Source organism: Cyprinodon variegatus, unplaced genomic scaffold (genome assembly GCF_000732505.1).
Source record: "Cyprinodon variegatus isolate N-32 unplaced genomic scaffold, C_variegatus-1.0 Scaffold575, whole genome shotgun sequence".
NCBI classification, from domain to species: Eukaryota; Metazoa; Chordata; class Actinopteri; order Cyprinodontiformes; family Cyprinodontidae; genus Cyprinodon; species Cyprinodon variegatus.
The window spans coordinates 85,357-112,900 of NW_015151028.1; the positions used below are offsets into that span (position 1 = coordinate 85,357).

General features: G+C 35.9%; 1 protein-coding gene across 1 annotated transcript; it reads left to right on the plus strand.

Annotated features, from left to right (window-relative positions):
• egf (epidermal growth factor) lies at nt 1-27,341 on the plus strand. Its single transcript, XM_015392126.1, has 22 exons — nt 1-277; nt 5,879-6,078; nt 7,260-7,441; nt 8,251-8,478; nt 8,590-8,792; nt 8,934-9,047; nt 10,166-10,288; nt 13,557-13,676; nt 16,082-16,207; nt 16,323-16,459; nt 16,666-16,814; nt 17,006-17,110; nt 17,481-17,704; nt 18,921-19,088; nt 19,602-19,751; nt 19,846-19,998; nt 20,098-20,214; nt 20,561-20,726; nt 22,642-22,806; nt 25,557-25,659; nt 26,916-27,006; nt 27,130-27,341. The coding sequence occupies exons 1-22, from the start codon at nt 100-102 to the stop codon at nt 27,339-27,341; spliced, it is 3,414 nt and encodes a 1,137-aa protein (XP_015247612.1). The 5' UTR covers nt 1-99.
• Nucleotides 27,342-27,544: the final 203 nt, after the last annotated feature.

Consider the following 27,544-nt stretch of genomic DNA (forward strand, 5'->3'; position numbering starts at 1 on the left):
TAGATCTCTCGCCGTTTAAGCTTCAGACAAGGATGCTAAGAACACAGAGGAAAACTTTGCACAGATTTTGGGAATTTGTGGTAATCTTTTGTGCCAGGGATGACAGTGGGAAACCTGAAACAAAGTGCTGCCGGTACAGACCACAGGATTATGCTGGCTGCAATGATTAAAACAACGCTGGTCTGTTTCTTGGTTCAAAGTACTGGAAGCTTGGTCCTCAGTGCAACATGTTGGGATGAGCGCCTCGACGATGCAGAAGGTAACAGCAGCTGTACAGGTGAGTTTGAGACAATGTTCCCTCTAACAGTTTATCTGGAACAGCTTGAGATAAATTAGGTTCCTTTCACCATTGTATACAAAATTATTGTGACCAAAGAGGAAACATTCACAAGCTTATCATATTCATATACAAGAACACATTGTATATATTCACCTATATATATATATATATATATATATATATATATATATCACTGTAATGTGAAATGGTGTAAAGAATCAGCTACAAATGGAAATTCAAAAGATTTCTGCTCTAAACAACTGCCTTAACTTTCAGGAATAAGAAAAAAACTGCAATAAAATATTGTTTTTTTCAAACACACAGGTCACATCTTTAAAACATAATAAAATCTGTAGTAAACTGCAGCAAATGTTGAGCCAGACAGTCGGCTGTGTGGTGTGGGTGGATGTCAGGCTGAGCTGTTGGTGAGAAGCCACATGTTAACAGATGTTAACAAATGATGAAACCCTAAATGTTTGCTGTATTACACATGAGAATATTTATTCCAACCTGTCATATTAAACTTTAGTTTTATATATGTATATATATATATATATATATATATATATATATATATAGCACCCACAAGTAAATTGTTTACAAAAAGTTATATCAGACAGAATTCAAAGCACATTTCTAAGACCATCAATCCAGCCTCAAACGCACATTAGGGAGATTAATCTTTCAAGGTGCAACATATTTTGAAGAGTGTTTAATGCAGTACAGGATCTGTAGGTAAAGGTTTGGTTCAAACTTTTGGGATAGAGAGCAAGTATTGATAATTGCAACCCAAAGATTACTGCTTGGTGCTCTTTTTTATTATCACTTCATATTAATAAATTGGAACAAAACTTGTATAAAATGGTACCAATGATGCCTGTGCGTCAATGTCTGTAAGTCAAAAAAGCCAATTCCATCCTAGAATGATATTTAGAGTGATGAGTCAAAATGTCGAGGTTCATTATAAATCTTAGAGCGCACTGATAAAGTTATGAAGGCACTGGATGAAATAGATCAACTTTGAAGCACTGCTTTAAATCCCAATTGTATATAAAGCATTTTTAAAAACAGCAAGTTTGCCAATGTGCTGTACATATCAAGATAAATAAAGCTAATAAATAAAAGCAAGAAATCTAACAGAAATGTAAAACATGTAATAGAACAGAGATAATAAAACAACTTATATGAAGTTTTGGGGAAAAAATGCATTTTTAAAGGAGACTTAAAAACAGGATGCTGATAGGTCTGTATGTTTAAAGGTAGTATTTTCCAAAGCTTTGAAGTCATAACAGAAAAGGGTCAACTGGTTGATTAAAATGCATGAGGTTTGCAATTAAGACTAAATAGCAAACATAGCATGAAAAGCTACATTCAGGCATGTTGACGCTAACACAAGATGTCAAGGATCAGTACAGTTCTTTTCCAACACACTATTTAGGTTTGAAATACCATTTAAAGTAGAGGCCAGATTTTTTAGAACTCCTAAATAACACTGTTGTAAACAAAGAATTAACATTAATTTCTAGACTAAATATAAAACCCCTAACTAAAAATCAACTTTTTTTTATTATCGGTGAACAAAGATCTTTCTTTTTTTTAAAACATTTTAAGTTGATCAGTGAGATATTTTATGAATAGTTGGTGATTTTGTTTTGAAGTTCCGGTCTTTCAAAGAGCAGATGATGCCACATATTCAGGGATTACTGGGAATTCCTTGCCCACAGCCTCAGAGATCCTCTACTGTACATTATAGAGGACATAACATACTACTCTAAATATTTCCCTTTGGTTCCACACACTCTCGAGCTCTTGTTTTAGAAAAGCTTAATCTTGGACTTTTCTTCAGGTTCAGTTAAACTCCCATTTAAGTTTATATTTGTCATGGCAGGACATGACAAACAGGATGTGAACATTGTGCAGTGGCTGAGTTACTTCACTATTTTTTTTTTAATCTTTTTTAATCTACATTTAATATTTATCTTAATATATATTGTTCTGGATTCCAGTTTAGCACATAATTGGTGCAATAAATGTACCTCTTCTTTACAATTATATAACTAGAAACAGAGGTGTTTATTAATACCAATACATTTATATGAATTTAGATCAAGTAAGGCAATAATAATCTGACATAAAAGACCTTAGGTTAAATTAACTGTATGTGCAAATTATCGTTTTGTTGCAAACATTTGATTTCGTTACTGTATTTAGGATTTTTTTTTGCTAAATAAATTCACTGTTACTGAAGGTTATGAGTCTATATCTGGGAAAGGAGGCTTCTGTAATAAAATATTAAGTTGTTAAAACTCTTCTTCCTTATCTTGACAATAGGAGCTTATCAGGACCAGTAACATACAGTATATTAAAGAGAGCATAATCTAATGCCATATAAAAGTAAAAAAATTATCAAATAGGGCGATTGGATGAAATTTATTAGTTTTTTTTACTAATTACTTAAAAACAGCAGATTTGTTTGTGAAGGTAGATTTGTGCCTTTATTATTCAATTGAAAAAAGGTTGCATTAAACAAAAAACATATTTTCAACTAAAAAAACCTTCACTTTAATAAAAAAGAAAAAAATTCAACCAAAGAATTAGTATTTGAATGCAAAAACATTTTTGAGACTCAAAAAATACATTTGAATACTGCTTTTCTTTGATTAAAAATGTTTTATTTGATAGAAGTCAAGTTTTTTAATTTTAAAGCAACTTTTTTAATTGAAGTAACATTGTTTTTTGATTAGACCATATAATGGGTAGGACATTTGTCTTTATTATTCAATCAAAAAAGAAGTTGCTTTAAACAAAAAAAAAAAAAACAACAAAATAAATTTTTAAAAAAATCATCTTTTCAATCATAGAAAATATTTTTTTGAATGCAAGTAAAATATTTGTAAAATATTTGTGTGCTATGTGGGCTTCTCATTTTGACTGATAAACATTTCTGAAATGAAAAAGCAATCACTGCCACATTTCCACAGGCAGATCAAAAAGGTGTGGTTTGGTTTGGATGATCACCAAAGCATTGTCATTTAGAAAATATCTAATAATCAATCAATAGATAACTGAACAATCAGTCAAAGGAACTAAGGGTGTCCTGAGACAACGCTTTCATTTCAGATACAAATTAAATCAATTCAAAGCTTTTGTTTTTATATGCACATTGATGTTCAATACTTCAATACCACTGAAATGTGCTATATATATAAATAAACGTGCCTTGCCTAAAGAAAAACGCTTCCCAGTACAATGAATTTCTTACTTTGCTGTCGACACTGGAGAGCCAGAGAGACTAACAAACAGAATAAAATATGCATGCTGGTCAGAAACAAAAGAAAAGACGAAAAAAACCTATAATAAAAATAGAAATGTTGAATAGAGCATCAGTTTGCTACATTACCTGCATTTTCTGCTAAATTCAGCACTAAGAACGGTGTCGCACAATTAAGCAAATTAATTCAAGTAGCCAGGTATGGTGGTGCAGGGAAATAAAATGTCTCAAGATAAGGTGCATATAAGGGGGAATTTTGCCCTTTAGGGCTAGGGGCTCAGCTGTTAACCAGTCTGATTACTATGGGAAAGAAATTGTCCTTAAACCTGCATCTAACTCTCCTATACCTGAGGGTAGGAGAGCATTTAGTTCATGCTGAGGGAGAGTCAAGTCTTGATAATGAAGGCACCTCTCATGTGGTAGATGCTCTGTAGGGACGGTTGTGGTGCCATGGTAATCTTAGACAGTCTTTATTACTCCCTGCAGGTCCCACACAGTGGATTTGCATTATTACTCAGGGATTAAGGTGGTCAGGGCAGACTCAAGGATGCAGGTTGTGAAAATCTTGGTTCCTCAACCCAAATTTCCTCAGCGTTTTCATGAATAAGGCTACTTCTGTGACTTCTTCCTGATGTTGTTGATATATTGATGGTGGCTGATCTATTTTCCCCCCAAACTGCACTGACATCCTGTACCCTGCCAGTTAGTAGTTTAAAAGCCAGTTACAGAGTGAGGGATAAAGTCCACGATTCCAACATTGCAGGTTTGATTATTGGCCGAAACCGATATTCAGCTGATGCGATATAAGCTAAAAAAAATCACTCATACTTTTATGACTTATTTTGTCATTTGAAATATTTGAAAATATTGGATTAAGTAATATTACTTAAAAAGAGAACCATAGCAAACAGCATCAGGTATGAGAACAACTGATCCATTTATTATTAACACAGACTTTAAACCTACAGTAAATGTAATATTCAAGAATCAAATCAAATTTGATTTATTAGACTATTAGACCTAAACTTGTATACATTGCTTGCACTCTGCTGGTGCCTTTGTGATGTCTACTCTGTGTGACACAAGTGCTGCTGTATAGGAATGCTTGAGCAGACTCAACACTGGAGTGCAATAAATCAATAGCGGACTGAGACATCCATCGTAGGAACCTTTGATTGCTTGTTGATTTTTTTATTATTGCTGGTTGATTTTTTTTTTTAAACAGAGTGTTCTAGAAGGAGTATATGTGAAACCGACGGTGTCTCTTGCATTGACAGAATCAGAAAAAGTCTCCAAATGTTTACTTGACTCCTAGTATGCAAAATTGCATAACTTAATCACCTTCTCAGTAAACTATCACCCTGTTTCTAAGCTTAGTCATGAATCCTGATGACCTTCTTGTGAACTTCTAAACAAGCAGTTCACCAGTGATGCATCTGTTATTTGGGGCTAATGAATCCTGGGGGCCAGACATTCTGTTATGTTGTTTGTCTGGTGTTACTCATTGTTGCCATCATTCCACTGAGTTAGCAGCAGTGTCTATGGATGCACATGACAGACTTAATAAAGAACACTTTCTACCAGTTGCTATTTGTAAAAAGACCATACATTTTCAGTCTGATTATGTTCTTTTTTGGTGTGTAACAAAATCTGCAGAATGCTGGAAAGAAACTGCTAGGTAGAATCAATAATTTGGTTCTCTATTATCATCTGAAACCAGAAATATCCCTGAATAAGAAAGTCCTACCCTTCAGTTTAGTCATGGCTTGGAGGAAGGGTGGCATAAGAGTTCTTTGTTGCTAAGGGATGATGTTTTATCCAGTGGCAGCTGAATTTCACCCTATTGCTCTGATGAAAGATGTGTTAATAATTCAACAGCAGAGTGACAGGGAACAACTATTCAGCTGTTAGTGTCATAACAAATCTATTTTCTGTCGGCAGATTTATGTATTTAAACTGAGAAGTTTTGCTTTTTTTGCAGAGCCAGGACTCTAAAACATGACAAATAATGCAAAGATGCGCAATCATTTTGTCAGTATAGAGACACATGATAATCATTATAAATCTATAATCACTTTTCCCACTTTGCATTGTAGACTTTTCTCAAACTAAGCAGTTAAAATGTCTGGGAAATAGTTGCACATTCCTTGTTTTCCAAATTCAAGTCTGTTCCTACTTACAGAACTCTACCTGCTATAGAAATTCATTTTATTCTCATTGGAAAGAGGAAAACAGTTCCATTATCTCCATTTAGAAATATGGTGGAAGACCTTCAAAATAAACTTTCAAAAGTAAAGGCAAAGATTTGTGTCTTTGATTTCTTGAAGTTTTCCAGCCTTTCCTCCTGTTTGGCCATGGAAAATCAATCCATCGGATGGACCTGGATGGCAAGAACCACAGAAGGCTTGCTGCTGGTGTGGGAAGCTCTGTCCTGCTCGACTTTCATTACAGAGAAGAGAGGATTTATTGGGCTGACAGGAGAACAGGAGTCATCTACAAAGCATCAGTGAGAGGAGCACAGCGACAGGTGATTATAAGCAAAGAGTTTAGTGGATGCAAATAGATCCTGCTCCTTTGTATCAACTGTTTTTTTTTTATTTGAAGCATCTAAAGTATCTTTACCTAACCCCTTAACCTCTTAAGGGCCACCGCCCAATATCAGTACATTTTTACATCACATTTCCCCCCCCCTCAAATATCACACTTAGATTGAAACACAGTGAAATGCAGCATATTATACGTCTTTAGAATCAAATGTAAGCCAACCATAGACTATAAAAAACTATAATTAATAATTTGTCATCAACTTAGAATTCATTATTTTCAGATCCTAGCTTGTTTTTTGTTGTGGTGATCCGAAAAAACACTGGATGATGACAAAAATAGGCTCATTTTGTCTGTAACACCACCGAAAACTAAGATCCAGTTATTTCCCAAAAAATTGTCAAGGTTCTCCCCTTTTGGGACTCTGAGTTTTTAGTTTTCAGTTATTAGTTTTTCTGTTTTGTTAACCTTTGGTTTATTTTCCATAATATTCAAGCAGTCTTTAGTTACTCTCTGTTTCATTTCCCCTTGGCTTCCTTCTAGTTAGTTCCACTCACACCTCTGAGTATTTAGTCCACCCTTTGTTTTGTTCCCCTTATATACTCCACTTCTGGAGTCACTCAGTGCTGCAGAGGCAGAGTATATAACGGTATATAAGGGCGTTCGAGAGCGCAGCTGTCCTCGAGAGTGGATGCTGGATTGGAAACAGTGCCTGCTGTGAGATCCTTAGCACGATCCCAAGCTCGTGTGTGGGGAGCTGGTGCACGCAGAGAGTGATTTTCTCCTCTCAAAGCGGCAGTTTCTTGCGCATGTGTGATTTTGTTCTGCTGTAGTAGATAAACCAGGTGCACAAGTAGGTTAACATGCATGCGAGTATGGTTATTTTGCTCGTGGGTGTTTTGATATAAATATGACGCCATACTGATTTGTCTCCTCAGCATTCAGTCAGGTTTGAAATATTTTAAAGGTGCAGGACACAGACCCTAATGGATCAGAGTTTGACAACCATTTAACTCTGGAAAAATAATCATCAATGAACTTCTAGATGAAAACAATATTCATCATTTTAATGAATGGATACTTCTCAGCTGGAGACTTCTATGTGCTGTTTTAAGTTCTTGAAACTGCTGATTAACTGTATTTAAATGATTGTTTGCTCTGCAGAAACTTCACTCATCTGATAAATACATCTCAGGCCTGGCGGTGGACTGGATGGGAAACAGTGTCTACTGGACAAACAGTAGAAAGGGCGAAATAAAGAAAATGGATCTGAATGGAAAAACTAAGAGGACCATTTTAAGACACTTGCTTATGCCTCGTTTTATTAATGCTGATCCCGCTAACAGGTAATAGATATACACTGCAAAAAAGTTATATCAAACAAAGTCATTTTTTCTTCAAATAAATGCATTTTTTCTCGAATTGAGGAAGTAAATGAGACACTTTTACAATAGAACAAGACATTTTATATTTAAAATAAGAAAAAGCAACTGTTGTTGTCTTCGGTTGTCTTCTTACAGTACAAGCACATATTATCTAATTATCTTATTTTAAGTGTAAAAATACTAATTCCATAGGCAACTCATCTTATCTACTAAAATTAAGGATAAATACAATGGTTTTTTGAAATTTTTGCTTATTTCTAGATCGTTTTTTTTTTTTTTTTTGCATTGCAGTTATACTGTGATGACGATACATCTTTTATGGTGCAGATTAATAGAAATAGTTCTGTCACATTTTATGAAAAATATCTTGAATAACGGAACTCTAATTGGGGTCATGCCTTCAGATTCAAAAGTTTTTCTTTTTTTTTTTTGCTTTTGAGGGGATGATGCATTTCCTTCCATTATATATATGGTTTGCAGATATTACACAATTTTTTTGCTTATTAAGTGTTTTTTTTTTTTTTTACAATGCCAAAATAATACTTAATTTTTTTTTTATATGACTGTATAGTTTTTGTCCTATTGTTATGATTCTACAGCTGAATAAAAATGAACTCGTATATTACTTTAAAAACAAAATATTTAAAGTTTCTATTATTAGCATGGAGTTTTAGAGTTGTAGAAAAGAAGAGTGATTGACTAATGTGGGAAAAGGTTTTCCTAGGAAATACTCACGGATCTATTTCAACAGTTCATAAAATGTTTTGCAGGTTTTTGTTTTGGCTTTCTGGTGAGACAACTTCAGAAATCCAACGATCTGATCTCACAGGACAAATGAAAATGACTGTTGTGAAGATAGCAGAGGAAATTAGAGCTCTGTCAATCGACCGAAAAGACAAAAGGTTGTTCTGGGTTGAAGTTGGTCGCCTGGGTGAGAGCTCCATTGCTTCCTGTGATTACAGCGGAAGCTCCCTGCACATCATGGACCTGCCACTTCAGTAAAAATGTTTTCTTCTCTGACTAGTTATGCATACAATTTTATTTTACAAATCTGACATTTGTCTCTAGTGCAAAAAGATGTTAATCTGAGTGTTGGCATATTTTTTCAGGGTCCAGTCAATTTGGATTGCAGTTTTTCTGGAGAACATCTATTACACAGATGCTGCAGCCCGCATCATAAAGAAAATAAACAAATACGTTGGAGGACAACCAGGGAACGTTAATAATAAACCGCTGGTCAAACCTCCTGTGGATATAAAGGTGGTGCATCCTCTCATCCAGCCAGCGGCAAACACTATGTCATCCTTTTCAGGTCACAACAAGACTATATTTATTTTATTCTGTTTTATGTCCCTTAAATCAAAATTGATTTATTAAGATAAGCATCAGTGACATATAAAAAAAAAAAATCTAATATAATTAAATTTAATATAATTAAATAATGTTTAAACAGGCTGCAGTGACCTGAGTGGGGACTGCATGAGCGTGTGTTCCCATTTGGAGGACCAAGGGCGTTGCCAGTGCTCTGAAGGCTTTGCTCTCAGTAAGCATGGCACTCATTGTGAAGGTAGGTAGGGAGTGAAGAACTTCATGTTCAAATAATAAATATTATAATAATGATAGAGACATTTTCGTTAGGTTTATAGCTAATGTTCTGTCTAGTCTAAAAAGGGTCCGCTCCTCTAACCGGGTGTCAGCAACGATACCAGACATTGGTTTAACATACCTTGGGAGTTTAGTACCGTATTTTCTGGAATATAAGCCGCTACTATTTTTCACATGCTTTGAACCATGCAGTTTATAAGAAGGTGCAGCATTTGTGTTGATTTTTCCTAACAAACAGAGGAGGAATCAAAGTTGGAAATGAAAGAATAAGGGGCTAATTTTCATTTAGTACAACATTTATTTTGCTGCATTTAAGCTGCTGAACCAATGAAGAGACAAGGCTAAACTCCTGCAGAGTTGAAATGAAGACCTGAGAAATCCCCATGGGTCAGTAGAAGCTCTTACTGTTGTGAGCCAACAAACTAATGGCAGCTAGCATTCTTCTTCATCCCTACTCCAGGGGCAATATGTAGAGCTTCCCCTACAGGTTAGGTGGGAGACATTTTAGTAGATAACAGCAGCTTATAGACCAATGCAGTTTATATTTGTGCGTTTCAATTTTTTTCAAAAAATTTTGTGAGGTGCGCTCTATAGTCTGGAAAATACGGTATTTATGCATGTCTCTATTCTTCATTTGAAATGACGCAATCTGGCTTCAGTTCTCATACAGTTCCCCTTATTGCCATCTGTGTTATCAATTTCCCCTTGTCTCCAAAATGTGCATATTCATATAAATGGCTCAGAGTTGGCATGACAACCGGCACATTTCCATGCCATGTTTTTTTAAATCCCAACTATTGAGTGTAAATTTGCTTATCAAGTTCCTGATCCTGTATTTTTACGTACACAACCTTTATAAATGAGACCCTTGGTCTTTTTTAAGTCATTTTCTGGATATTTTTTGGTATTTGATAAAACCTGTTTCAGCTGCCATAGATATATTTTAAATTTTTAATGTGTTTAACATATGTATGAAGAAATTTTTCCATAAAACGTGTTTGAAAAATACTTAGCATTAAAATGAGAATATTCATCTGATTATAACACGGTTACCTCATCAAGTCTTTATATGTGGTTTAGATGTGAATGAATGCGCCCACTGGAACCACGGCTGCTCTCTTGGTTGTGAAAACATCCCAGGCTCCTATTTCTGTACTTGTCCCAATGGATACACCCTCCTACCTGATGGTAGGACATGCCAAGGTACAGAATAAAGACACACATGCTTTTTTATTTTTATCAAGATATTATTAGCTCTCAGGCTGATTTAACAATAAGGAAAAGAGACCGGAAATGGCATCAATAAGGTGCACATCATCTGCACTAAAATCTGCACATTTGACAAAATGAACATCATGCCAACAGTCTAACAAAGTGGTGATAGTGTGGTGATTTGAGGCTGCTGTGATTATTGAGGAGCTGGATGACTGCGGTTAATTATTGGACCCATAACTTTCAGACAATCAGGTCTTATGGAAAGACACCGAACCACGAACTTTGATGTTATGGAGAGCAGTTTCATTCCAAATTAAATCAAAACTGTTATCAACAATTGTTGACAAATATCCCATCAAATAAATCTAAATAATATAAACAATAAACATTAACAAACCTCACCATGTTGGATACATTAACAGTTGAACCTCCTGATTATTTGTTGTACTGCTAAATTGCCCAAAGTTTTAACTCCCAAACTTTATTTTGGTCATACAACAAAAGTTCATTTCAACCTGGAGAAACTCACACACAGAAAAGTCTCAATTAGAAAAGTTGTATTAAATTCAGTGTATTTATATAGTGCTTATTTACAACATATGCACACCCTAATAGTAATCCCTCACACCAAGCATGCTTGTGGCCACACATGAAGAGGAAACCCCCCCCTTTAACAGGAAGAACTTTCAGGAAAACCAGGCTCTGTGTGAGCAGCCATCTGCCGAGGTTGACTGGGGTTCAAGGAATCAGAGGGAGGCATAACGATAATGACATGAATGAAATTAGTTATTTGGCACTCAGGCCCCGGTAAACGACTTTGATGATGTGAATCAACATTCACTTGGATGAGTAACCTAGGAAAATGATTAAAGTAGTCTTCCACCTGAGGCCCGGACACTGGTGATGGAATAAGACAGAGGATGAGTGGGACTGAAAATAGTCTGAGAGTGAGGGAGGAGATTGGGTGGAGGTGGGTGAAAATTTGGCTGCATGCAAGAGGGAAGCTTGGCCAGAATCTAAATGAATGGGACCTTGAAAGATGATTGGCTTTCAAGGAAGTGCAGTCTCGACATTGATTGGCTGAAGCTTGAGAGAGAGACATCTCAGGTGGTCCAGGTGAAGCTGAGTTCAGTCTTCCAGATTGAATTTTCACCTAAGCTTAATCACAGATACTTAAAATAAGGACCTAAATAATGGGGTGATATCTATCTATCTAACTAACTATCTTTTTGGCATCCTCCTCTTTATCTTACTATACAGGTTTTCTATAGGATTTAATTCTAGGTTGAGATGACCAAGAGACATTGATGTTGTTACTGGCTGACTTCTCCTGTGTTGAACAATTGTCCCAATACTTGGACTGATCCCAAGGTCTTTCAAAGAGGGACAGCCCCATAACAAAATAAGATAATTTTCTTCTTTTTCTTCCTTTTTTACTTCTTTTTTCTTGCACATGATGAAAAATAATCTCAATCTTCATCTAATCTAACCAAAGGAAATATCTCCACGCACTTAGATGTAAGTTGTTGATCCCAAGGTGTCAGTGTTTCAGGCAGTGATGGTTTTTTTTGTCTGCCATAACTATCACTGCATATAATTTATTTTTTCATGCATTGCTTTTGCTTTTCACTGTACAGTCTGTCCTAATTAATGATTTGTGTTTGCATTCCGATGTTTACAATCTTAAGTTGTGTTTGTACTTGTGTGCTTTTACTAGCAATTTTGCTTTGCCAACAAAATATCTGAATTTTTATTCTGTTCTATTCTATTCTAAAACATGGGTTATTCGGGCTAGCAGCAAGGCTTTTGTAATGGATAATGAAAGTGGCTTCTTCCTCTAATTTATTTACACAATAAGGATGTAAAGATTCTGATAAAACCTTTCTCTAAGATCTACAAACAAATTAAACATTGAAGTAATTGTTATTTTAGACCTTTTTTAGTATCAATCAATCCAGCACCAATTATGTTGATATAAAAAAAAAAACAGGAAAACTAGATTGTCTCTCTTGCATTGAATACATATATTTGTTTAAAATGTACTTTTAAATGTTTTTATTTTTTTTATTTTTCATCTGATATAAAAAATAAATGTATTTCTAAGCCTTATAGACATCTTTAGCAGGTATACCACAGACTGCTGCTGTGAACATGTATCTCTCTGCTTTATAATTTTTGCAGTTTCCGTTGATCTGATGTTGTATGCATTGCAGATGGAGCTGAGACTTACCCTAACCAAGATTTAGAAATCATTATTAGAAATTAGAGCTAAATAGACACAAAATCGGGTAGTGGTAAACAGGTGATAGGCTAGTATAAGCAGCATAAAACTGCCTGTGTGCTATTTTTGTCCAACTGTCCTGCTAATCTCTTCTCCACTAATCTTACTGCTGGTAGAGGAGCACAACAGGAGAGTTTCCCAGGCACAATGGGATTAGACGGTGAGGTGACATTTGCATTGAGGAACACATCTTGTCAGCAGCTTTGTGTGTTGAAAGTATTTAGTGACCAACCTTTAGCAAGGTCCAGTGGAAAATAAGCATGTGACTAACCAACACATTAGACAATAGAGATGAGAGCAGAGATTACCTGGGGGTGAGTTTCCTGGGCTGCAGGGAGTCGTCTTTAGTTTTAGTGAAAAAAACAAAAAACAAAAGCAAAATAGGACATTTATTAAAAATAAAAAATCTGCAAAATATGCAGCTTTATCATGCTGGTTTTGTTCAAAATTCAAACTTTCTCTATTAAAAACATCAATTGGACAAATTCATCATTACATAATTCCTAATCTCACTCTTCAAACAACTTCAAATAATCCCATGGTATGTTTTCTACATTTCACTAGCTGACTGTATAAATATTGGCAAAAAAATAAAAATAAATAAATAAAAGATATTTTTACACGTTAGCATCACATCCTGCCTCTACATATCTCTCCCACTTTCACTTGAACAGATATGATTGCCCTGTGAGCCCTTAGTGTGCAAGCTTCTCACCTTTCTACTATTTCAATGGGCTTAGACCTGATTTCATAAAGGGATTTCACCAGAGCATTGCCTAAGAAGCTCATCTACCACCAGCGAGGCCCTAAAATAGGCCCTAAAGTCCTAAATAAGGAGCTCGACTTTCACTGTGTTAATATACATTTCCAAACAACAGTGTGCCACGCAGATTTTTTAATAATTACGAATTTAAAGCTCTTTGGTTACATTTTGGTACTAAATGAAACTGTTTATTCATTATTTTTGTTTTACAGAAATAACACCATGTGAAAGCAACATAAAGTGCGGCCATGGATGTATAGCAACAGAACATGGTCCCATGTGTGTCTGTCCTGAGGATTCTATTCTACAGGAAAATGGACACGCCTGCACTGGTACTAAAAATATGACACCAGTTACATCAAGTTTAACAACCTTATTTTCACTTTTTATTGAAAGATTTACATATCAGGGATGTTTTAGATCTTGCCTGAGGTAAAAATGCCCCCCATGTGAAAACAACCAGTGTTCATACATGAGGAGGAATCTTTCATGAGCTAGAAGAACATTTAGACACCAGGAATGCATGATATATATCAGCATTAGCAGTACCTGCTGATGTTGGCCATTTTCAGTCATATCAGTATACCTCCGATGCCTTGTGGTCGGTTATGTCCAGAGGATATAAAAATACATAATTTGGTTATCCACCATAATGGTTATATTAATATCAGTGACTGAGATGGAATCAGATTTGCACATTGGAACTTCTCCAAAAAAATAAAAAAAACAGCTATTATACATGTCCGTTTAATTAAAAAAACACTACATTACATGTTACATTTATTACCTCATGTATATTTCTCTTATACAAAAGGCTCCTTAATTTCTAAGCGTAGTTTCACATAAGATGATTAGTTGGATATCTTCCAGAGGAGGAAGAAGAATCCTGTTGGATCAAGAATCAGCAATTCACCTATGCTTCAACAACAAGAGGGATTTATATGAAGAAAGCACCATGGACATGAGAGACATGCACTTTGACAGTAGTAGACAGTAGTGAGAGAAGTCTACTTTGTTAAACATGGCAATCAGAACCAAATAGTGAGGACTGCCTCAGATTTCCTCTTCCAACACCAGCTCTACAGTATAGCCCCGACTCATATCCTCTGCTGGTTTTTCAGCAGACATGTGACCTAAACAATCGACATGCCATCATTAGACACATTTGGATCTTCTGGGAACAATGACCGAAACATTGACCTAAATAGTAGTCACAGCTAGTGACGGTTGTAATGACTTCGTTAGAGACCTTAATGCCTCTATTGGTCTGACTGTTCCGACTACATCTTATACCATAAGCCTGATACTTCTAACAATGTTAAGAGCTGAAAAGTACTTTGGATGAGAAATCAAATTTCTTTATAAAATCAATCCAAGGTTCCTTCTAATTAAGCATTCAGGATCACATTCATTCGTCATAACCTTTACCCCTTAATACATTAATTTATTTTTTGTTTTTCTTCATTTTCTTTCTCAATTTTATATTTTCTTCTTTTCTTTTCTTTGTGTTTACTGATTAATGTGAGGTTGTTTATTCCATTTTTAAAGAAACTCTAAACAGAAATGTATTAAGATTTTTTTTTCTATTTTTTCTTATCTGATACACTCTGTCCTTTTAATGTCCGTCAATGTCCACTTTCACCTATTATGATTTGACTTTCTTACTAAAAGTAAAGGGCCTCATTAAATTATGGGTTTATTTGTGCATTGGAGCACAAGCTAGAATAATCCTGTATACTAGAGTTTTTCAGATGGGTGTATTCCCAAATAAGGGTAAAAGAACATGACTGAAAATATATATTTGTTCTTATCATTCTACAATAAGACTACTTATTTATAATCAGAGGAGAAGGGGCATCAACCAGTAAGAGAATACGCCCATTGCAAAATAGGGTTAGTAAATAAATAAATAAAAATAATGTGAGAAGAGCTGCATCTCTATTTTATTCTTAGATCAGGCATGTTTTTACTTAAACTCTGAGTTAGGCTGCTTACATTTTTTAATCCAGTATATTCCATTACTCACAGAGGTTGAAAGGTCACAAAAAATAAAAATAAAAATCAAAGTAATGTTGCTGCACTGCAAAAAGACTTCCAATTAAGTTGCATGCTTCATTGAAGCAATCACTGCTATATCTCAGCATCTTGCAGAAAATTGTCTCTTTTTCAATGTATTTATACATCCATGATTTTTTCTCTAATTTTAATTTTTCTACACATTAGGGCAACTTATGATAGATATCTTTGAATGCTCTTGTCTTGGTAATAACTTCCACTCTATAGAATGTTTTTCATGGAATTTTTTTTTAGTTTTCCAATGGTGGGTTACATGTGAGTTCTGATAAGGCTTAAAATCAATCAGTTTAGTCTCATTCTGTCTAGTAGGCTTATATGGAGACTAACTGGTATAGAGACTTAATAGTCAGTAGCTGTTCGCTTAAAGCTTAAGAGACGGCTGAAAAAATAAACACCATAACCTGAAACCTACTAATCATGATGCACAATATGGATGCACAATAATGCACAATGGTCTCAGACTAGATCCATGCGTTGCATAAATGCTCCTAACAAAAGACCACCAACAATGTTTCTTATTTGCACCACTAGAAAGACTTGGAGAGAGATTGACTTTTTTATCTGTGTATTGGTGGAGAAACAGAAAAAGTAAAATGAAAACATTGAAAGCAAACGTCTAAACAGTTTAAAATGGGTCTGTGTTCAAACTGATTTGTTCCAGGTTGCTCTTCAGCAGACAGAGGTGGCTGCAGTCAGCTGTGTACCCCAGTCAGACCAAACCGCTGGCAGTGTGGATGTCTGTCTGGTTACAAGCTCCACAATGATGGTAAACGCTGCATTGCAACTGGTGAGTTACTCTATAACAAAGTAGTCAGCAGAGTCAGACTAATCCCCATGGCGCTCTATTTGCAGCGTAAGATTCACTGTGATGCATTTAATTATAATGTGCATTTTTCTTTCAGGACCTCCAGCCTTTCTAATTGTCGCCAATCTAATGGATGTTAGAAGAATGAACCCTGATGGAACTGAGGAACAAACTTTGGTTAAGGAACCCAGAGGAATCATCTTAGCTCTGGACTATGACCCTGTCCACCACCATGTAAAACTCAACTTCATCTTTCAACACTTAATTCCATTGATTTTAGATATAGCATAGTAAGAATAGGACTTGCTGCACCAATGAGAGATGCCAACGTTTTAACATAGACATACAGAGCCATCTAGTGGCCATTTTTATCTCTTGCTCTGTGCTTGCATTGAGTATATTTGGATAACATTTTATTTTTTATTTCAATTTTGGTCAAGGTTTATTATGCCAGCACAAGCCAGAAGACTATTGAGCGGGTTGATATGAACACTGGGACCAGAAACATTCTTGTATATAATGGTTTAGACTCTCCAGAAGGACTGGCAGTTGACTGGATCCACCGCAACATATACTGGACTGATAAAGGGTGAGCAGTCACTGGTGGAATGCTGTCTAATAATTCTATTTGAAGCTAATAAAACTGTGTTTTTATGCAGTTTGTTCATTTTTATGCCACAACCTTAAGGAGGAAATAATTGAGAAGACATTTTAGTTTCTTTATTATCTGCTGGGGGAAAAAAAATGTCATGTTTGTACACACATATGTTTGCTCCCTAGTAAGTCAGCTGTTGACTGCAGTACTTTGGATGGAGGGAACAGGAAAACAGTTATAAAGGAGAGGCTGCAAAAGCCAAGAGGAATAGCAGTTCATCCACAAGCAAAGTAAGTTGAGTTGATTTGTTGTTCCAGTTGATTTAAATAATAAAGAAAACAAATAAATAATGAAGTCTTAACTTTTCACACAAATATAACAGTTTATGTCAAAAGAAACAATCCCTTATTCCCGGTTGTTTGAAGGGTGTGAATAATTTTCAAAGCTCTCGGCTTGAGATAAAATGAGTGCCTTCAGCCCTTTGAATGATACTCCTCTTACATTTAAACCCATTTTCATCCTCTGCTCTGTTTGATATTCAGTAAAATAATATTCACAGTAATAAAGCAAGTTTATACATCTAATTTGTGTAAATGTTAACCTGAATTTATAATATCTTTAATCCCTGTAATGTTTTGTATGTATTCTCTACTTTTGGAGGAGGTTATTCTGGACTGACACAGGCTCCCGGCCTGTGGTAGAAAGTGCCACTCTGGAGGGAAGTAACCGTGTTATTATTGCCAGCACCCGCCTTTTGTCACCAACTGGTCTGACCATCGATTTCATAGACAATCGGCTCTTCTGGTGCGACCAGATAAGGGGCCTAATAGAAACGGCTGCTTTGGATGGTTCTGATCGACAGATTCTATCAGAGAACCAAGTAGGTGAGGCTTGTTTGAAGAGTTTACAAGTGAATTTAGACATCTGCAATTAACTAATTAAAATATCCTGACTTTAATGCATGTTTCAGTTAAGTTATGTAATGGAAAATTTAGGGGGAAATGTATGAGGGAAGGTTAATTCAACAATCTACTGTTGAGCCAAAACAAATGAAGTATATCTTATCTTGTGGGGGAATTCAAAATGTATTCATTAAGCATTTTTTAATCCAGATTTGCAAAGATAAATGATTTGACCTTACATAAAATCAAATGGTCCACAGAACCAAATTGCAGCTTCCCCTAATTTGAAATAGTGCATTCTATAATCTAGAGCAACACAGCAGAGTCGCTTTCTAAGGCGCTGGAATTACATTTTTAACACTGCATGGGGATTTATTTGAAGGGAGGCTGTATAATGCTTTCCATAAAAGTACATTTGAATATTAATTTGATTTTTACAGCAGTGCATGAACAAGAGAAAAATAAAATATAAGCTTTAGGTTTGGTACCTGTGAGGAAAAGCTGTGTGCAGTATTTTAGAGCTGATTTCAGGGGCCACAAAGATGGTGTTACTAAACTCCAATATCCTCTCAAAGAACTTTAGAATTGCTATCAGGATCAATTCTCTTACACGCTTGTTTGGTAAATGTTTGTAAATCATAAAAGGCTGACATTATAATAATGATTTATTTGAATCTTGAAGTCTGGATCAAAATCCAACAGTGTACTCAACACCTGTGCTCCATTTTTGAGAACTTGACATCTGCCTTGGCAACATAGGCTAAGTTTCAGTTTGTTTCTCTGTGGGTTTACACTCAGGGCGAGCATTATTTCATTTTAGTTGTAAAGAAATAGTCTTAGATTGATCTTTCTTTGTAATATAAAGCTGTAAACTTTTTGCCTAAAACCATGATTACATAACCTGACAACAGCCAGATGCATGTCTCGCTCAGCTAGGCGGAGCGAGACATGCATCTGGCTGTTGTCAGGTTAATGATTACATGGGCAACAACAGAAAAACATGAAATTGATCATTGGTTTGAGATCTGAGCCTTAAAGCACTTCATATTCAGTAATATTGAAATCCCATCCAGTTAAACATTTGTTAAAATGTGTAAAAATCCTTCTTGAAGTGATTCCTTGTTTATGCCGTTAAGCATTAAATCCTAACTAATAATTCCTTAGTCACATCCTTTCGCCTTCTGCTGGGATTTTCTAGGACGTCCGTTTGACCTGGTGGTTTTTGAAGACAGGCTGTGGGTCTCTGAGTGGGAACACCAGCAGATACGGAGCATACACAAGCGGACAGGGAAGAAGCTTCAGCGTATCCATGGCAACTTCTTTCAGCCAGCATCAGTTGTAGTGGTACACCCTCTTGCTAAACCAGGTAACAAATCAATAGATATGTTCTGAAACGTTACCACACAGATATAAAAATGTGAGGACATTTTAATAATAGATGTAAAGAAGTACAATGCAAAAAATTTAAACCTACCGTAAATAAGTCATTTATTTTTTCTTGAATTGAGGAGGTAGCTGAGACACTTTGCCAATGGAACAAGACAATTTACATTTAAAATAAGAACAATCTTTTTTATTGTCTTATTTCAAGTGCATATGTTCTAAATATCTTATTTTAGGAGTAAAATTGACAAATTAGCTTATTTATCTACTCAAATTAAGGGAAATATCCTTGATTTAGGGAATATCTCATTTCTAGACCATTTTTGCAGTGTAAAGAACTGCAAAGAGTGTAAAGAGCAACTGAGGAAAACATTTAAAACCCTGGATATTGTATGCCACATAGAAAATATGCTCTCAAAATTGAGAAAAGAACCAGTGAGAACAATGGATCCTATAGAAAAACGAGGCTCATGTTTGCAAAATTTCTCCCCCTTAGGGGCCGATGCTTGTTTTTACTTAAACCAAGGATGTGCTCAGGAGTGTGAAAGCAAGCTGGGATTTTCCCGCTGCTCCTGTTTGCCATACTTTACCCTGTCAGCTGATGGAAAAAACTGCTTATCTGTCAATGCTTCAAATGTAACTGCAGGTAAAGTGGCCAACTTCCAATTCATGTTTGGTTTTGTACTAATTTAAACTAAACTAACCCAGATGTTCATATTTCTCATACAATTATTGTTTAGAATCTGAAGAGAGTGAAAGTTCTGGTTTAACGTCTCTCAAAAACAAAACCTTACATGAGGACAGTGAACCACCGATGGGTAATAATAGGAACGCTGACCTCCATTCAGATGGGGGCAGTGAACCAGCTCTGTTTACTGAAAAGATGATTTCAGGTATTTATTTATATATCTCCATTAGCATAATGGCTATTATTTTTATGTTTGAGCAACTTTTTCTGAATCATTTGTTTTCATGTGTCCTTCTCCCATCAGATAAGAAGGACTGCTTCTCGCTCCTCTGTGCTGTAAACGCCACGTGTCTGCTGGATGCTGGGCACCCCCGCTGTTTATGTCAGGAAGGTTTTACAGGTGATGGACGAACATGCCTGGGTAAGGATTTACTTTAACTTGTGGTTGTTAATACTGAACCTTCACTTACATTCTAGCAAGGGTTAAACCACCTTGCTCTAAATCTGTCTATGATGGAACTTCCAACAATTATTCAAGTTATTTCTTTGCCATTTCTTTCATTATTGTTCAAAAGAATTTTGAGCATTCTAAAAGTATGATAAAAAAGGCTTATCTGCTATTCAATATCATCATGTTTTAGGACAATTAGGTGTTTGCTGGATTTGTATTGATAGCATCCATATAGAAAACCCCTTTATAATTTAAACTCATTTCATAATGATATTATTATGTTTATTTTTCTAAACAACTAAAATTACAATTCTAGCACTAGAGACCACCTCACCCTGGGCAACATCTCAAAGCCACATTGATGTGACCACCCAGCGCCACAAAAGCAACCCAGCAGAGAAGTGCCCCCCCAGCCATGATGCTTACTGTCTGTATTATGGAGCCTGCATTTACTTTCCTGAAATGGACTCCTATGCCTGCAAGTAAATATATATCCTTATTTCTGGTATGTCTCTCTGAACAAAAAGCTTAAAGTCTGAGTTTGATGAAAACTTCATGCTTCAGATTATGCAGTATACTAAATTATTAAAAAGACAGCATTCGGTGAAAGATTACAGTTAACATGTTAGCTGTTGTTTTGGCTAAGAATCACCAGGTGTCGCTGTTGTTCCATCATCTGGGACCTGAAAACACCTGTCTGTCTGGAAGACACGTCAGTCCTTATTATAAATTATTACAATCTGACATGCTTTAACCATATTAAACACTAAATACTTAAATACTTTCAGCAGAACCGCTTTAATGTTGTCAGTTAGATAAAAAAAAAAAAGCTAGATCAATTCATCACAGTCTAAACTCTGTCAACTTCTGTTCAGTATGTTTAATTTGTTGTGGAGCAACACAAACGTTGTGGATGTGACTCAAAGGGAAAGGACACATATGCTCATTGGGAACATGTAGAGCAAATCACAACCTTAACTCATAAAGATGTAGGAGCTGTATAGATCCAAAACTAACATGTAGAGAATCAGATGACAGATAATTGAAATTTAAATCTAACTTCTGTGGAAGAGTGGCAGAATGAAGCCAATGTTAAGGGGAAATCACGAGAACCATTGCTCTCTCAGCTGCTTGAAGATGTGTTGGACATGGAAACCATGTGAATGATGGTTTTCTGCTCTAAAAACTAACACCCTGAACATATGACATCATGGTGATGAAAGCCTCATGCTTTTGGGTTGCTCTCTAGGCCAAGGGCAGGGAGGTTAGTGAGGGCTGAATGGAAGATGGATGGAGCTGCATACCTGTACACCTGGAAGGCTGCAAAGCACCAGGGTGGAGCCTTCCAGGAGTAAACAGTAACCTGCACATAGAGACAGACATACAATAAAGCGGTTCAGATAAAACCACAGTTATCGGTTGGAGCAGTCTAGTCAAAGTATAGATGCAAATCCTATTGGAATCTGTAGAATGACTTGATTATTTGATTATTGAAATATTAATAATATGGTTTGTGTGAACAGACACAGACTGTCAAATCTGACTGAGGTGTTTTCCACAATGTGTTTTATAAATGTTATTTTATAGTTGTGCAAAGCTGGACTTTGATTTCTAATTATATGAGAAGGTAGAAGGGCTGCTCAGTGGAGCAGTGGGAAGCCTTGCAGCAAGAAGGTTCCGGGTTTGATTAATGGGGCCTTTCTGCATGGAGTTTGCATGTTCTCCCTGAGCATTCATGGGGTCTCTCTGGGTATTCTGGCTTCCTCCAACAGTTCAAAAACATGACTGTTAGGTTAATGATGGACGTTAGTGATGGACTGGCAAGCTGCCCAGGGTGGACCCCACCTCTCGCCCATAGACAGCTGTAGATAGGCACCAGCATCCCTCGTGACCCCGCTTGGGATAAGCGTGACGGAAAATGGATGGATGGATGGATGGATGGATGGATGNATGGATGGATGGATGGATGGATGGATGGATGGATGGATGGATGGATGGATGGATGGATGGATGGATGGATGGATGGATGGATGGATGGTTCTGATGAAGATTGACTCAAGTGGTCTAAAATAAAATGCACACCAGACCATTCTTTGAAAAATTCTACCATTTTCTTTCTCCATTGGAATTCTACACTGATCTTGTAATGTGGGTGTGAATAGTTTTTTATTGATGAATTTGTGAAATTAACTGGCTGGTTACTAAACTGTGTTTACATGAAGGCTTTTTCCCCGATTTGATCAAAGACCAGTGATGAACTCTTTTTTATTTTAAGTCTTGAGAATTTCATCTAAGGGCATATCTTAGATGAAACCTTTCAACCAGGTTAAATGATGTTAAAATGTAGAATTTCACTATATAGCACAATAATCTACTCTTTTCTCTACCATTCTGCAGTTGTGTACCAGGCTACATGGGGGAAAGATGTCAGTTCAGTGACCTGGAATGGTTGGAGCTCCAGCGGGCTGAGAAGGAGAAAGAAAGGAATCTGCTGGTTGCTAGTTGCATGGTGGCGCTTATTTCCCTCCTTTCTATCACCGCCTGTATCACCTACTGTTTCCGGTGAGTTTGAACTAAGCCCTGATAGCATTGAAGTCTAGATTTAAGGTGTAGGACAAAAAGTTGAGCAAGTCATGTGGAAACATTATAGATATTTGGTCAGAATTCAACATTTATCCACCTATGAAATGGTTTTAATCATCATTTACCAACATGACTGAAGCTGTTCCATAATTCTTTAGTTCATTTGGACTTTAATTTGGATAATGTTTTACAATGAAATACCTGGTGAGGTCCAATTTATTCTCATTTTAAAATACCCCATTAATTCCTGTAAACTAAAAGGTTACAGGAGACTTTGGAACAGTAACAGACCCACATTATATCACATCTCCTATTATATTTAAAGTATTTAAAGCATGAGGTAGTAAAGTAAAGTCTTTTCATCATCCAACCAGTAGGTAACTTCCTACTAGCTTTAAGCAGAAGTGGGTAGTAAGTTACATTTACTCAGTTAGATTTACTTGGGTAACAAGTAAAAAAAAAAAGTACTCTTAGGAGTAGGTTTACTCTGCTGTACTTCTTACATTTTCTTGAGTAATATTCTTGTAAAGTATGTCCTCTGTGAATAATTTGAACTATTCCAAAATCAAGTAAACATACATTAAACTGTAGCTGTTAACAGTGAAAGTGTGTCACCATTCCCCTACATATATACACTTCTCATTGTAAAGATTGTTGAAGAAAAACAAATTATTAAAGTATTTCTTTTGCACGAATTTGTTCTTTTGTATTCATGACATTTATTTATATTCTTTAGTCATTTTAGTCTTTAAAATGCCCGAAGTTACACAAAAAGTCTTTTTGCCAACATCATTTATAAACATTAAATCTGATGTTATTATTATTTAACAGTTACTCAGTACTCAAGTAGACTTTCTACCAAATACTTGTTTTACTTTTACTTGAGTCATCTCTTTTTTATTTTATTAACATTTTATTGAGTGAATTTCAAAAATGTTATCCATCACATCCATTTCCCACATAGACTTTACAAAGCCAAATTAAATGCACTTGAGCTAGGGGACAATTAAACTCTTTTATCCTAACTCACATTCCTTCATGAGAAAAAGAAAAATAATCCCTTCACCTCCTCCTTACTTATGGATATATTTACTAATGTCAACTACCATAGAAATACACATATATATATTTTTTTACAAAAACAAAAAAAAGAACATAAAGAAAAAGAAAAACACCCCACAAAAAGAGACCAAAACTATAGAAGAATGCTCTAAATATTTGGCTCTAAGAGGTTCTCAACCCTAATTTTTTCAAACAACAAAATGACTGGTCATATAAATTTCAACCAGTTTTCCCAGTGTTTCTTAAACTTGCCAGATTTGAATCTAAAAGAAATAGTTATCCATTATATAAATATTATGCATTACTTAAACCCAATCTTCCCTTGTTGGAGCCTCTGTTTTCAGTGAATTACTAGTTACAGCTTTCTTACTGGCTACCAACATGATCCTGAAAATATATTTATCCTCCTAGGTTGTCAGCTTATCAATCCCTCTACCAATGTATAAAGCGTTGAATGTTAGAGGAAGTTTTTGAGTCATTTCCTAGAAGACTACTTTTTATTTTTAATTCAGTAAAAAATAAAAAAATAGATAAAATAAAGTAGGGCTACTATTTTTTCAGTACAATCTTTGGATACTCTACCCACCCCTGAGTTAAGCAAACTTTGTCTCTTTACATTTTTGATGGTAGGACTACAGTTTTTTCTTATCTCTAAATCCATAAATTGGTTTTATATAGATAGTATCTAATGGTTGTTATATGGGGTTATTGACACCAAAATCCCAACCTTCCTACAGGAATCAAGGATTATAAATTTGTGGCCAGTTAGTGGGCCACCATTGATTCTTCTATTTACATAGAATAATTGTGCAAAAATTAATGGACAGATTCTAAGTTTCAGTTGTAAGGTAATTATATGCCAATACATGTATGATATAGTGCTGACTATAATTTACTGAGGGCTCACCAATGGCCTCTGGTTCAGTTTCTCTTTCACTGGAAGCATAAAGACGGCAGAGGATGATCTGCTCCTGTAATGAATGAGCTGTCAGAGCTTAAAGGTGCTCTTCAAACAAATGTGATGTTGGCGTCTCTGTAAGACGGGGGGTTCCTTACATGGAACCCTGATTGGCTGAGCGAAGCCCAACTCTTTTGCAATATTTCCCCACAAGATATCCTTAAGTAACTGATTTGTTTTATTGTTGTTTTGCCGCTTTTTCTCTCTCTCTCTCTTTATTTAGCTTTACAAAAATACCCCCCATGCACACAAACACGCACACATCCTACAACATCCCAGTATTTACACTCCTGCTTCCCCAGTGGAGATGGCACGCTTTCAATTACATGGTTGGTTTAGCTTGTTCTACAGCAATTACACACAAAAATAGGTCATTCCTTAGCTACTAAATGGAGCCGGTGAGGTATGACCCCCCGTGGAAACGCTACATGGTCGCCAATAGCGCTGCCTTAAATTGCCTCCTCCACTAGACTGGTTGGCTTGCTTGTGCAGTCTGTGAGCTTGCTAGATTTGTTTCACCTGTAACCCACAAAGGGTGAAGAGGTGATATTTTACTAAATAAAACAAGTCATTATCATCATCTGTGGGTTTTTTTTTTATCTATCTCTTATCTATTAGTAATTAACTTTTTTTTTTTCTTGAAAACTAAAAATTTTACCCTTTGGTTTTCCAAAGCATGGGTGGTTTTAATTGATCTTTTATTCCATAGAGCTAGAAGACTGAACCTCAAACAGGCCTCTGTGGATAACGTGAGTGAGGTCAGTGCGACTGATGAGAGCATGTTTGAGACTTCCACCACCAGTGTTCCTCAGGTAGGAGCAGCATCATTACACTCAGTCACTGTTTTGTAAGATAACAACTGAACAGAAGTTTACATCTTAAAAGCAGTGCAGGTCAGAAGTTTACACCCATTATTCATCCAAGAGAACATCTCATTAATTAAAGCTTCTGGATATGCTTTTGGGCTGTTGTTTTTCTTGGTGGAATGATGATGGATATGTTTGGATTTAATGCTGATGATTTTCTAACATCCTCTCATTGTTAAAATTATGCTTGCAAGATAACATTTTACCGACCTAGATGTAAGAAAAGATTTTGGCTTGATGCTCTCAAGAATGCTTTAGCATATATCTAACCAGATTTCTGAATCTTATTTTCAATACAGCTAGGAGTTTATCAGAACTGGCTTGGACCAAACACACTGTGGCGGTCAGCCGGTTTCCAGATTCTCAATGTTGGCTTTTTTAAAACCAGAAGCAGTTTGGAATCATTGTCTTGTTTTGACATCAAGTTAAAAAGTTAAATGAAAACATGTCAAGCATGGTGGAGATGGGATCATGCTGAGGGTCTATTACACAGCTACTGGTGCTGGAACAAAAGAGATAAATAAGATTAACAAGGATTTCCCTTAGTTTATTCAAAATACCCTTAAGTTAAAAGCTAGATGCTTCAAACTTTGATATAACTTGGTGTTTTAAGTGGACGAGGATTCCAAATATCAAAACTGGTTTTGAAATCAGTAAAGCAGGACAACAGGATCCTAGGATGGCTGCAGCTTCAACTATTAAATATGAGTACATAATACATAAAAGCCTGGGTTGGAAAGCCAATTTAATAGTAAATAATTCACTGATTTTTTTTCTTGTAAAAGGGGTTGGACCATGTTGCTTAACTCATGTTGATGGATACAAATCGTGTGAACTCTATGTAAAAAATATGAACCTTTACATACAAGCCTGGATTTGAGAAACCGTCCATTAAATTTAAAATATTTCATCTGTTCTTTGGTTGAAATTATTTTCTTCATTCTAAAAAAGGATGACTTGGAATGCTAGTTTCAGGCTCATTGTGAACATGTGTACACCTGTGAGCAGCACTGCAGTTATAATGTAAATGGTTTAATTTACTAATTTAGCGTAAAATGACCTTAAAATGAATGTGAGATCTGTCTAGATGTCTTCTGTTTATCAATGTGTAAAAATTACAAACATATAAGAGAAAATGCTGTTGAATGAAACTCTGCTATTCTGAATATGCTTTTTATATTCATTGCTATTTGAATCCACAGATCTACATGGTAGCAAACCATCATGGGAACATTGGTGCCAACCAACTTCATCCAAGGAGAGACGTTTGTGTATTAAGCTCTACAGAAACAGGTACCAGGAAAAACTATTTGTTTTGTCTCTCTATTACAGTTGTTTTCAAACAACCCCCCCCCCCCCCCCCACACACACACACACACCATTTAAGGCATTGTTTTGTTTGTTTGTTTTTTGCAGGCAGCAACCCTCTGGCAAAAGAGTCAGCAACAACGCTAAAAGATGACGAAGGATGTGAGAGTTCAGTGCTTTCAGCAGCCACCACAGATACAATCCAATCAACAAATAGTCATTCAAGTGCATCTCTATCACTATTTAATATTGGAAATTCCACATCTATCAAACCAGAGAGAGACTTCATTACTCCCGGCCCAGCCTTGTGTCCTTCCTGAAAGACATTTGCACAGCCACCTGGGCGGATTTTTAGTATTATATTATAAAATATAAAGCTTTTGATTAATTGCTGCAATGATAGGAAGCTTAGTTCTCATAAAAGTCAAATGGAATGTGAACCAGTTCTGGTATTATTCCCCAGTTTTACATGGTGAGCCAGTTTTCAAAGTACAATTTTTTTCTACCTTAGAGATCCTCAATT